The 14,256-nt window shown below is 38.9% G+C and overlaps 1 protein-coding gene across 3 annotated transcripts in view; it reads left to right on the forward strand.

Moving 5' to 3' along the window:
- Nucleotides 1–13,667, forward strand: part of LOC143514948 (plexin-C1-like) — a 29,121-nt gene extending 15,454 nt beyond the window's left edge. For all 3 annotated transcript variants that reach the window (XM_077006773.1, XM_077006770.1, XM_077006772.1), the window contains 2 exons: nucleotides 8,849–8,933; nucleotides 12,995–13,667. In XM_077006773.1, the coding sequence (XP_076862888.1) occupies nucleotides 8,849–8,933; nucleotides 12,995–13,072 (163 nt within the window). In that variant the 3' untranslated portion in view covers nucleotides 13,073–13,667. The remainder of the gene's footprint in view (nucleotides 1–8,848; nucleotides 8,934–12,994) is intronic.
- The last annotated feature ends 589 nt before the right edge of the window (nucleotides 13,668–14,256 follow it).

Raw genomic sequence — 14,256 nt, forward strand, 5'->3', positions numbered from 1 at the left:
GCCTGTTTCTCTTCCTGTCATTTTGTCTTTTATTTTGGGAAGGGTTTTGTTTTGTTGCGGCGTTTTCTGCCTGCTGGCCAGCCTCCTCCCCTGGCTTCTTTAGTTTCGTTTTCGCGTTGGTTTTATCCGCGCTATTTTAGTTACATTTGTTGTTTTGTTTCTTTCTCCCGTCTCCTTACGGTTGAGTATTTGTTTTCTCCACGCGTCGAGCTTTCCGCGTTGGGTTTTGTTCACGGTTTCAGCGTGTTCTCACACTTGCGTTATATTTTGACAAACGCAGCTGTGTTGTTAGACGGCACTTGGGTCCACTATTCTCACAGTCACTATACTATATATGCGTGCTACCATTGAGATAGGGTTTCTTAATACAGAGGGTGTGTAACAGGGTAAAATAATAGGCAATATGAAATTCCTGCTAAAAGGGAGTTTTGGCACCACCTACTTGACGTCAGCGCTGTGCAGTCCCGCTAAAACTAAGGTTTCTGGGATATTCGCGGCAGAATAGACCATACACTGCTGCGAGTAAGTACTGTTCTGCTCCTCCAAAGCACATAAAAAAGTACAAGCTGATTATAATGATGATGAATTTATGCTAAAGTTTATAGCAGTATTTTTATTAAACATATATAATCATAAACAGAGAACTATGGTCACGGATGGGCATTTCACAGGCGGTTTATAACCGGAATGTCCAGATGTTAGTATAGTTCACTAATGCTTAATTTTCCCATGCGGGCAGGAAAGGCTATAACTGCGCGCTATGAGACGTTATTGGGTGTGGTCATACTCCATGTTCGTTTACAGGTGAGCAAATATTCTTGGTTTAACTTGGTCGTGTTCATTTAATTTTGTTTTATGACGAGGGAATTGACCGCTAAGTGTTAGCAATTATTTCAGAATAAAATATGCGGTCGCGGTAATCCTCAAGTTGAACTATAAGACGGGATGATTGTGTCTACTGTGATGTTGTTATTAATGTAATTGCTTGGATGATGCAATTTGAGAGCTCACTGCAGCACGCTATTAAGCGAATATATATTGAGTATTATGCATTGATATTCGCGGCAGAATAGACCATACACTGCTGCGAGAAAGGTTATAAATGCGCGCTATGAGACGTTATTGTATAATTGCTCTAAATGTGGAAAAGTTTGGATGAAGTTGGTTCACACAACCGCTTCCCTCACGCACATTTTATTGAGTGTTACAATCTACAACAAATACAAGCATCTCCATTTCTACCGGCTTAAACAAGAATTATTCTCCAGTTATTATAGAGCATAGTTCGCTTCTCCAGTACGCAAGTCTACCTAACATCGCAAGCTATCTAACTGCAACATGACTAGCTAACATATTGATACACAGAACAGCATAGCTAGCTATATAGCTAAGACGCAACTAGCCAACATATTTGTACATAGAAACCAGTACATTCAGAACAACATTTATGTACATTTTGACAGGCATTTATGTAAACATGCAAATCTCCATTTCTACCGGCTTAAACAAGAATTATTTTCCAGTTATTATAGAGCATATTTCGCTTCTCCAGTACGCAAGTCTACCTAACATCGCTAGCTATCTAACTGCAACATGACTAGCTGACATATTGATACACAGAACAGCATAGCTAGCTATATAGCTAAGACGCAACTAGCCAACATATTTGTACATAGAAACCAGTACATTCAGAACAACATTTATGTACATTTTGACAGGCATTTATGTAAACATGCAAAGCAAGTTACAAGTACGACTCAATCCGCCTTTGGTAGTATTTTTCCTCACCTAAATGTGGAAAAGTTTGGATGAAGTTGGTTCACACAACCGCTTCCCTCGTGCACATTTTATTGAGTGAGGAAAAAGCGGCTCGCGGGTTTTCTCCCCAAAGTCCTGAACTCCACCTGCTGGCGATGCCCGGTGCGTCACCCCATATTTCCACCCAAACTATATACAGACATGAATCCTGAGCCCCTTACAATTGGGTGTGGTCATGCTCCATGTTCGTTTACAGACCATTTACTGCTGCAAAACAACATTAAAGAGAAGCCTGTCATCCGCAACCTGGTGTCTTTCGTGACTGGGACGGGGACGTGGACCATAGGTCACATTGGTGCCGTGACGCGTGACTTCAATCGAGGACCGGAAACCGTCCCGGAGTTCTACCAGTCAGGAGCCAGTGACCAGACCCTAGTGCTGGACTGCAGTGCCCAGTAGCCTGTCAGCTATTTGTTATTATTTTGTTGCTTTTGGTCATTTTGTGTGTAGTACTGTCATCCTGTGGCCACTAAGATAAGATCTAGTAATAAAAAAAATCGAACCGGCCTGAGTACGCCTATGGTATCTGGGGGGAGGGGCAGGGGAATGTTTACGCCTATACCCTTCTCTGTTGGTAGTACTGACTCAGCTCTTAATGTACCTGATCTTGATGTAGCCCCCATAGCATGTGTTGAAGATGCCCCCCCCCCCCCACTTCTCACCTGGATAGGTCCTCACCTACGTCAGTCCCTATCAGTGCCTCTACGCCAAACGCCACACATGACACCTCTGGGTTAGTTGACCAGATGAGCAGCCTAATACATCAGATAGGTCAGCAATTGGCTGATAACATAATTTCACGCATTTCATCACCTAGTCCCAGGCATGAAAATCTGTCACCTTTCGGCGAAATTTGCCATTTTGAAGTTGAAAAGGGTGACCTACGTGAATCGTTTTTTTTTTTTTGTGGTGCGGGGGTTCGGGAGATTTACATCTATATATATGTGTGTATATATATATATATATATATATATATATTGTGGCAAGCCGTTCAGGAAAAAAACTATATATATAGAATGACTGCTAAGTCTGAATATATGGAATGAAACCTGAGAATATGGAATGAAGTCTGAATATATGGAATGAAACCTGAGAATATTGAATGAAAGTCTGAATATATGGAATGAAACCTGAGAATATGGAACGAAAGTCTGAATATATGGAATGAAAGTCTGAATATATGGAATGAAAGTCTGAATATATGGAATGAATGTCTGAATATATGGAATGAAAACCTGAATATATGGAATGAAACCTGAGAATATGGAATGAAAACCTGAATATATGGAATGAAACCTGAGAATATGGAATGAAAACCTGAATATATGGAATGAAACCTGAGAATATGGAACGAAAGTCTGAATATATGGAATAAAAGTCTGAATATATGGAATAAAAGTCTGAATATATGGAATGAAAGTCTGAATATATGGAATGAAAACCTGAATGAATGGAATGAAACCTGAGAATATGGAACGAAAGTCTGAAAATATGGAATGAAAGGCTGCTCGTTATGAGTGAGGCATCTCAAACTGAACAGTGTGCAGATCCGCGCAGCACGGACTGGTTAACTGCGCAGTACACTGTGTCTGGACATACATACTGACTGACTTTGCCTGGTCAACCGCTTCATATGGGTCAACTTTATATACCTAGCTGACATGCAGATGATGCCATCCAAAACAGCTGGCATGGCCCGGCTCAGAGATGACTGGGATATCCCGACCAGTCTGCCAGTTCTCTTTGAAACGAGCCAGTCGCCAAGCGTTGTCGCTGGCAATGCGCAACTCCTCGCGTTTCTCTCTCCAAAACTGGACCCAACTCAACACAAGAGGACAGTTCTTGGAAATCTGAAACGGCTTATAAGCCAGTCATCATCATGGGCTAAAGAATCATAATGGTCACGGAAAACGCGCTCTCGGCGAATTCGGCCATTATCAATATCTTCCAGTAATGCCAACGCTGCCATCTCCCAAGAACTCCAGCGAAACATTTAATGCATGTTTTTATAATCTAGGCTAAGTGGAAACACGTTGAATGATTATTTCAGTAAGGCAGTGAAATTGTCTGATTAATTTACTGTTTAATTTTCTCATTCATTTACTTTATTTTACCCAATAAGGACTACAATGTGTGCATGCGTGAAGGATATCTTAATAGTTGTAATTTCAATGCATCACCTCTAAGTGTCGCTAATTGACAAACACATTAGGAACATGCGTACACCAGAGGTGAAGGTGTCGTGGGTGTACGCACTTTCTCACGTTCAAATCACATTTCGTACATCTGACCGTTTGCGTGAAACATAGCGTACGCAATGTTTTTGTGCGTATGCACCGTTCGTACATGAGGCCCCAGTTCCCTAACCGCCCGGCCATGACTGCCCAGAGAACACATGGGAAACCAAAACAAGATGACAGATAACATATGGCTACATGAACAAAACAGACTTGACAGGTGGGAGCGAGGTTTAATGGCATTAGTCATTAAACAATGTTATTAATGGCAAATGACATTTAAATCATATTATTATTTTAAAAATATGTGAAATATCATTGACAAATTCTTTTTAATGATAAAAAATTAAAATCTTTTGTGAGAGATACGCTGGCGTGTATTGCTGCCGCTTCTCCAACTGTGAAATTGTTTTTATATTTATTTATTGATGGCTTCAGTTCTTTTAAGTACTCTGTTTGTTTTAGTGTTTTATTTATTATGTTAAAACTCGCCTGGGTTCCTGCTACTGAACTGGAGTTTGGTCTATCACTTTGTATTCTCCAACCACTCCAAGTACTGGTCTGTATGGCTGTTTACTTGTCTGGTTTGTGATATGACGATAACATCAATCAATTGTATGCCCTACAAAACGTTCGCTACAACGTTTCGGCATCTTGGAATATTACGTCGACCTAGATACTTACACCGAAGCGTAGGTCGGACTTATACCTATCAGCACCATGCTAATAATATCCCTTCATTCTGGATGGTGCAGTGGCCGGGGAGTCTGCTGGTATCGGCTGGTTCACTGGATCGGATTCGGGACTGGAATCTAATAAAAGTTCCATTGAAGAATGCACCTGCAATTAACATTTGCGCTGATACTCAATGTGCTCTACTGAATGTTCGCTCTTTGAATAATAAGGAATTGCTCATTGCGGACGCCATTCGGGATCACAATATCGACATGTTGTTTTTAACAGAGACGTGGCAACAACCCTATGATTATTTCTCGCTGAACCAGTCTCTCCCTGTAAATTATAATTATCTGGACAAACCACGACTGGCCAGTTGTGGTGGAGGACTTGCTTTAGTACATAATATGAATTTGAGAGTCAACCTGGTTATTGTTCCTAATTTTACTTCGTTTGAATGTCTTGCTGCATCGATAAGTGCAGCTAAACCCTTGTTGATTGTTCTTATTTATCGTCCACCGAAGTACTCATCTGTTTTCTGAGCTCTCTGAGCTTCTTACTTTTTCTGTCCTCTATACTCTGTTTGCATATTGCTGGGTGACTTTAACATACATGTTGACTCGGATAGCTGTTCAATTGCCATTGAATTTCTGAATATGCTTCAGTGTTTTGGTTTTATTCAGAATGTGGATTTTCCCATGCACAATAAGGGTCATACCTATCTTGTTTGCTCTACTGGTGTTTCTCTTAGTAATTTTTGTCCTCTGGATTTGTTTGTTTCTGATCATAAATGCATTTTATTTAATTTTAATTTACCTTGTTATAAGTGAGGGCTGCATGGGCCACGCCAGCTTATGTTAAAAAATATCAATGACTCAGCTGTCTTGGATCTCCTTAGTCAAGTTTCCATGCCTCAATCTGCTGATCCTGTTTATCTGGTAGCTCATTATAACAACACATTCTTGTCTATTTTAACTCGTTCTGTTACCTTTTCCCACACTGCTCCTTGGTTTACACCTGAGTTGCGGAAAATGAAAGCGTCTGGACAACAGCTGGAGCATCGTGGTAAAACAAACTGGCCTAACTGTGCATGCTCTTGCCTGTAAGGATCATGTTTTAGCCTACAAGAATGAGTTGCAGAAAGCGAAAACTCTGTATTATTCAAATCTTATTTTAGGTACAAATGATAACCCCAGAGCCCTGTTCTTAACTGTTAAGTTATTGCATCCCATTAATCGTTCTCCACTTGTCCCTTCTGATGTACTCTGTTCTCGGTTTATGGCATTTTTTAATCAAAAGATTGAGAACATCTATCGACGGTTTCCTCCTAACTACACTTCAACGGATGTAGTGTCCACTGTGTATAATGGTGAGTGTTTATCTTCCTTCACCCCTGTGCATGATGACTTTGTTCTAAAGCTCATTATGACCTCTAGGGCTACCACATGCAAACTAGATCCAGCTCCAACCTAATGGGTTAAAGATTGTTCCCATTTGGTTTGTCCTTTCATCACTCAGAATATTAATGCTTCGCTTATCTCTGGGTTTGTGCCAGCCCCCTTGAAGCTAGCTGCCATAACACCTGTTCTGAAAAAGAATGGTTTAAATCCTGAGGATCTGGCAAACTTCCGACCAATCTCTAATCTTCCTTTCCTTGCTAAGTTATTGGAAAGATCCGTAGCTGCCCAACTATGTGAGCATGTTGAATCTAATGACCTGTTTGAAGCATTTCAGTCAGGCTTTAGGAAGAATCACAGTACTGAGACTGCGTTGCTAAGAGTTGTCAATGATCTCTTGCTGTCAGGGGCTGATGAACATGCTTATTCTGTTAGATCTAACGGCTGCGTTTAACACTGTCAATCATGGCTGGCTATTGTCCTGTCTCAACAATTTGGTTGGCATCACTGGGACTGCTCATGCTTGGTTTCAGTCCTATCTTGCTGACAGACAACCGTTTGTGTCTATGGGAGGCTTTAGCTCCCAGCCATGTACCGTGACGAATGGTGTCCCGCAGGCCCCTTGCTGTTTATACTGTATTTACTTTCCCTTGGCGATATCATTAGGAGGCATGGATTGCAATTTCACTGTTATGCTGATGATGTTCAGATTTATTTATGTACTAAACCAACTCTTAGTCCCTCGCCATCTATTTTGAGTGACTGCTTGACTGATGTTCAGGTATGGATGAAGGAGAATTTCCTTAGCCTGAACATGAGCAAGTCAGAGGTTATGTTAATATCTACACAAGCAATTATGAAAAAAATTGCTGGTGCTGTCTTCTCTGTCCTGAATATTTCTGTCTCAGCCATGTCTTTTGAACCTCATATTAAACATGCAAGACAGCTTTTTTCCATCTAAGGGGCATTGCGAAGATTCGCCCTTTCCTCTTTACTACAGCTGCTGAAAAAGTTATTCACTCACTTTGTAACATCCAGAATTGATTATTGCAATGCTATTCTGTATGGTCTCCCAGCTCGAGTACTGAATCTGTGCAAAATTCATCTGCAAGAGTCTTGACGCACTCGAAATCTTGGGCTCATATTACTCCTATATTGAAACACCTACACTGGCTTCCTGTGCAGTATCGAATACAGTATAAGTTGTTGATATTGGTATGTAAATCCATACATGGCACTGCTCCTCCCTATTTAAGTAGTTTACTACATGCTTACTCTCCAGGTCGTACTCTACGCTCCCGTTCTCATTCAGGACATTATCCACTTAAAAGGAAAAACCTAAAACACTCAGATAAATGAATAAACATGGTAGGTTGGCTTTATTCAGCTTTTATGTATTTATTTATTTACTTTTTTTTTAATGAAACGTTAGAGAACGTAAAAAAAAAAGTCAACGTCAGTGCGCATATGGAACTTTGTCAGACAGGCACTGTGCAAAATGTCAAAAATATTTTAAATAAAATATGCCTGCCTGAAAATGTAAAAATAATTTGCCACACAACAGCAAAAAAATTATAAGTAAAGGTTCAAGTAATGGGGTCTAAAAAGCAAACAACAACAAAAAATGTTTATAGGCCTACTTGCCGAGACACACCGCGACAAGACGACACGACCGAAACGACAAACAGCGTTTTTTTTTTTTTTTCTTCGCCTTACCTGTTTTGTAAATCATATGCCATGTTGGTTGTTGTCGTTGTAAACTTGCACTTTACTTTGTTTTATTCATCCTTATATTTTTCAAAATACTCCCACACTTTTGAAGTTTTTTTAGTAGCCATTATAATCTCTGCAGATGCTGACAATGCTGTAGCGTGTTCAGCTCCGCTTATTTGGATTGTGCAACTGCAGGGTGTGATTTAAAAATGTAAATGTGCCATATTTTGTCAATTGTGATTTTTTTACCACAATTGAAATTTGTCCTCCGCTTTTTACCCATCTGTGCAGTTAGAACACACACACACGCACACAGACTAGGGGGTGATTACTAGGGGGCTGTGGATCACATGTGCCCAGAGCTTTGCAGCATCCTTGGGCACCCCCATGCAGTCAGAATGGTACATTCGACTATGACGTTCATAGTCGACTAGGGTCCTCCAATCGAATAGTCGAATCAGCGACTATTGCAGGTCACCCCTAATTTGTATACATGAGTTCTCTATGTAATTCCTATTCAGTCCTAAACGTCTTGATGGTTGGTAATGGTAGTCATAGCAGAGAGAATTCAGGGCGGTGAAAGGGTCCAGAGCAGTGGGTTTTTCCTTCATCCACACTGGCTAGTCAGGGCAATGTGTTGATCCTTCATCATAGTTGGTTAGGCAGGAGGTGGCATTATAAGTCAGTATGCTCTTCATATAACAAATGTGTAACCAATGAAGAACTTACTACTAAATACAGAATTATAATTTTAATACAGTTCAACATAATGTACATTAAAACATTGACAGTCTTTAGTTTTTCTCTGTAAATGTAGTGGTCATAAATTTGTTGTATGGTACTGCCTGCCCCATCAAGTTAAAACATTAAATGACTTTTTTGTAACTAAAACATGGAAACATGGATGTAAATGTGTGTGATCTCATATTGTGCATGTCTGATGACTTGCTTCAGGTTCAGGCATTCAGATGTGTTTAAGGAGGATTGGTGGGTGTGTTGTATATTCAGGTGTACTGACTGTGTGTCAGCTGGGCCAGACCTGGGCCAGACGTGTACCTGGAATGATGGCTCTGCACCACAGGAGCACATACAGGTAGGGTCATATCATCTGTTGATTTATGTCAGTTTATGTCAGTGCATGCACAGATATGACAACCATGTTTTAAAGCTGTAGTCTTAAGTTTTATTTCTGTTCTATTTCTAGCTGTAGTCTTAAGTTTTACTTCTGTTCTATTTTTATGTTTTTAAATTCAAATTTTTCTAACTTTCAGATGCTGTTGAAAGTTGTGGTTCATTATAATTTTAAAACACATTTCTACTTCATAACACTAAGACAGCTAAATACTCATTGCAGTGTCACTTTGTTCCTATGTACCATCACATGTGAGAGTCCGGGGGGGGGACGTAAGTTGTTGAGCGAGGTGGCGAACGTAACACTCGTGACGGAGTGTTTTTTTCAATAGCCCTGAAATAAATGCTATGGTTTTGTTTTGGTCCGTATCCAGTTAATCAGGAATGAGATTGGGTCCGGACAGGACTGCGTTCGCGGTCCGCCAGTTGAGTACTCCTGATATAAAGGATGTATATCTTCACCACTAAGGTAGATTCGATAAACAATATAACTGCGATACTCTGAAACCCCTTGTCAATACAATGCGATACAAATCACTCCTGTTCACGATATGATGCGATTCAAAATGATTTGATAACGATATGACTTATTATATGAGGATTCGGTTTGATAAGTGATCATTTGATACAGTTAGTTGAGGTTTGAGGGTATTGGCCTAACCCATCAGTTTTCTTAACTCAATAGCACAATTCTACTTTACTCTCTAACAATTTAAGGGATGTATGCATCTGGGGTGGGTTTCCCGAAACGTTCTTAGCGCTAAGTACTTCGTAACCTCGTATGAAACGTATGAGGTTAAGAAGTACTTAGCGCTAAGAACATTTTGGGAAACTCACCCCTGGTTGTTTTCAATGGAGCAAAACCAATACATAATATTAAAAAATGCATAATTCAGTATATTCAGACAGAGCATTAATTTATTCAAGTGAATTATTCAGTTATTTTCTCCATCTTTACTTATACAAAACGTTTAAAACATAAGATGAACAGTTTTTAAAAGTACTGTATTAACATAGTGAAAATTATGATCTGCAACACTACTGTCTGCTAGACTTAGGGGTAGCGGCCGCAGAGATGTCCACACCGTGCCGTCTTTTCATGTGTGTCGACTCGCCAGGTTCGTTGTGCTATTTGATAGCCCCACGGCATTGTTTGCAGATTGCGTGCGTCTTGTCAAGTTGACTACCTCGCTTAAAAAACCTGAAATATTTCCACACGTTTGATTTGTGTGTCTTTTTTGGTGCATTAAATATCTTTGTCGTTGCTAATGCTCTCGTTTCCCTCCATCTTTGTTGTGTACGTCTGCGTGTTTGCGTCAGTACCTGAGGACATGATGGTGCATTTATGTTGCCTCGAAAAAAAAAGAAATCAATAAAAATAAAAAGTATGTTGCCTCTGTAAATACGTTAGAATAAGGAATAGATACTGCAAAACAAAACACCCGATTTAACCATGGTATTTGCCGATGCAAAAAGGCTAGAGGAGATGCACCGTAAATATGCACGCAAATTAAACCCGATGCACGTTGAATCTACCGGTGCGGTCGAATCGCAAACATGTGTGCCGAATCACCGATGTGAATCGGTGAATCTCCCCATCCCTAATATATATATATATATATATATATATATATATATATATATATATATATATATATATTAGTGGTGGGACTTTAACGCGTTTCGATTAATTAATTACAGTAAAATTAACGCACTAAAAAAATTAACGCATTTTAACGCATGAGACACTTTTGCACTGTGGAATGTTTCTCAGTGCACGAGTTCCAGACATACAGATTATATGGACGCACAATAAGATCATGATGGAGATGACTGAAGAGGCTACGCTGGTGGATGGGAAATTTAAATATAAGAAACTTCCAGATGGAAGTACAAACAAAAATAGTGTTATTTGCACTTTATCCAGGAAGGAGTTCGCTTATCACAGGAGCACTTCCACCCTTCGTTACCACCTCAACGCAAAACATGTTGGGGCTAACGCGCACGTCAGTAATGATAACTTAGCTGATAAATGTATTCCTAGTACGATAGGGTGACCAAACGTCCATATTTCCCGGGACATGTCCGTATTTCACATCCTGTCCCGGGTTTTTTTTTAAATGAGGAAATGTCCTGGTTTTTAAATTACCTTCATTGGACCATTAAGACTGTATTAAACTTTCGCGAGTGGCCGTAGCGCGCGACTCCACACGCGTTTATACATGATGCGTCATATTATTTGCAGTGTTGTTTGCTCTCTGTGGTCGAAGATAAAGGCTTACAAGAAACGCTGCGAATTGCGTCAACTGATGCAAGTTACGAACTACTTACGAACTGTAGTTTCCAGCAGATAATCCTTTACATATGTCCTACAGAGAACAAAAGCACATGGCAAAAAACAAGTCACCTCTTGTTGTTTGTCACTTAATATGAATCACAACCTTCAAACAGACCAAACTCTTGTAAATAGAATATTTTATTGTAGGATAGGTTGTGATTGTTAAAGGAAACATTGTTTCAGTTGGAAACCTCTGTCATTCAGGTATACTCACATAAGAACATAAAAGCATTAATTCATTCCCAAATAACTAATTCCTACATATGTTTAATAATAGAAATTCAAAACAAAACTAGTCTTTGCATAACAGCTGTGTGAACGTTACATTACTGTCTGAACATTACATCCGAACATGTCTGTTTATGTGTAACATTGTACATGTCATTAAACCTGGGCCGCAAAAAATAGTTTCCTTTCCTAATTAACTGCAATAAATAAATAAAAAACTGAGACAAACAGCTTTAGAAATGCAATAAACAATAATATATGTACTAGATAACTTCTTAAGCAAAATAAGGTACCAACAAAATAAGGTTCACAGCTCCGTGTTCCTCGGGAGCGGAATATGTAAACAACGAGCACAAGGACACAGGGTTGCCAACTCTCACGCATTGAGCGTGAGACACACGCATTTGACCGTTTTCACACGCTCTCACGCCACACTTCCGATATCTCACGCCGAAAAAAAATATCCAGTTTATTTACCTCAGATCCACATATATGATTCAATACGTTACTAGTTCGCTAGCTCTGGCGCCATCCACCGGCGATATAACACTGAATCTGTGTCCATTTTACGTTCGCCCCCCCCGCTCAACAACTTTCGTTCGCCCTCTGGCCCTCTGTAAATGAACAGTGGGCATCACAGTCCTGATAGGGGGAGACACAGGCTCACAGGCTTCCACTTAACCCCTCACCTTCCAACACAGATTGAATAGACACGGTTGAATAATTTATTTGCTTATATTTTTGTAAATGTTTAGATGTCAATTGTCAAACTGTAAGTAGATTTTAAAAATTTGATAAATTACATATATTTATGTTTTAAGAATATTTTAGGCCCTCTGAGAGGGCGTAGAGGGCCCTGACGGTTCCCCACTGATGTGCACAGCAGTGTGTAGTGTAGTAGCAGTTAAACATGAGTAAGGATGATTTGAAGGTATGGGGACTGCAGGATGAGCAACAGATGGAGTGTATGATACAGGAAATCACATCTAATATTATTTGTAAGATTTCGACTGCACAGAAAGACAAAATAAACTCACTCAAGGTAACGCTGTACATCATCTGTCACATTGCTGTGATTGCTGATAAAACCTCTGATCACAGATTGTTAAAGGTGGAAAATATTTACACTGTCTGAAGATACTCTCAAGTGAATTTCAGTGTAGCAGACAGTAACTTTTATATACCACAAATGTATAGACATATGCACTAAATGTAAGAACTGAAGAAAAACATTCAACCTTACGAATCATCTTTTCTGCACATGATAAAGGATGATCCACTTTGATCCTGATGATGACTTGTATCATTTTGAAGTTTCTTACATATGTCCAATAGTAATAGTTTGATTTGTAGTATAATGTTAAACATGCAATAAAAGCAGTAAACAGCTTGTGGTTAAAAAAAGTGTTCACTGGGTAACCTGCTTATCTTTCTCTGCACTTTCCCACCCCTTCTAGATCAATGTTGGTGAGTTTTCTACAGTTTTAACGAAGGGGAAAAGCACAAATTTGTTTTGTATACAAGGCTTTCCATGAATCCCTGGATTGAAAAGTCCTTCTCCAATTTGCCTTTGCTTCAAGCACATGAGAGACATCTAGAAATCTTATGAATACAATAAAAAAAAAGATTTAAATGCTTTTATTTCTTATTATGATGTCAAGACAATGTGGCATCCATACAGTTTGACTTCATGGTAATGCGTTTCATTGTATTTCATCACAAGTATATAACTCTTAAAGATAAGATGACTATGAAGGTCAAAGGGAATAATTTAAACTAATCAAATGCTAAAATAAAATCTGTGATAGAATTGGTTGATGCATGTGTGAAAAACAAAACTAAAAAGATTCAGGATTGTTTATGACAAACATGTTTTACTGTCTAATTTCAGGACTCTGCCATACAGTGTTTTTTTTCTGAAATGGAAATAGCTATTAATGTGATTATTTCTTTGTTAGTATTTGTTTTATCATTATTATTGAAAATTTTTAATATTATTGAAAATATCTTAAGTACAACATATCTACATTAAGATGTCTTGTTCTCAGTTTGCAGGTACCATTTTCATGTATCAGTTGTGGTCCTAGCAACAGTGGAAAATCTTTTTTTCATAAAAACCTTTTATAATGAGACATTGTCTAAAGTTCTTGATAACATTGTTTGGTGTTATACTTGTTGGCAACCTTTATATGATGCATTGTTGTGCAAAGGAAATATACGTTTTATCCAAGGAATACCAGAATGTTTGTGATGACAAGCTGTTTCCAATCAGCAACACTAACCTTCAAACTTTAGATGACACTACACGATGCTTCAAAAACTGATCAGATATAGATGGTATTTACTAAATACACAGAATAGTGTTATGTATTACTAAATAGTGTAATGTTTGGTACAAAAGGTTTTTTCAAGGTAAGATGTGTAGGACTATTAATATAAATGCAAACTACATGGTATTATTTAAAAACCCCAGTGGCAAGTCACATATTAGTGCCCTGAGCCATCAGATGTACCCAGGTAACTGTAAATCCTTTATAGAATGTTTTCATATCACACCTTACAGATATTTATTTGTAGACTTGAAAGCTGAAATCCCAGAAGAGTTTCGGCTTAGGTCAGGTGTATTATCCTGAGATAATCCTGCTATATTCATACCTAAGAAAAACAAAACTTTCTAATATTCAAAGTCTATTAAGTCTACATGTGCTGACAACCCCAA

Source organism: Brachyhypopomus gauderio, chromosome 5 (assembly GCF_052324685.1).
Source record: "Brachyhypopomus gauderio isolate BG-103 chromosome 5, BGAUD_0.2, whole genome shotgun sequence".
NCBI lineage: Eukaryota > Metazoa > Chordata > Actinopteri > Gymnotiformes > Hypopomidae > Brachyhypopomus > Brachyhypopomus gauderio.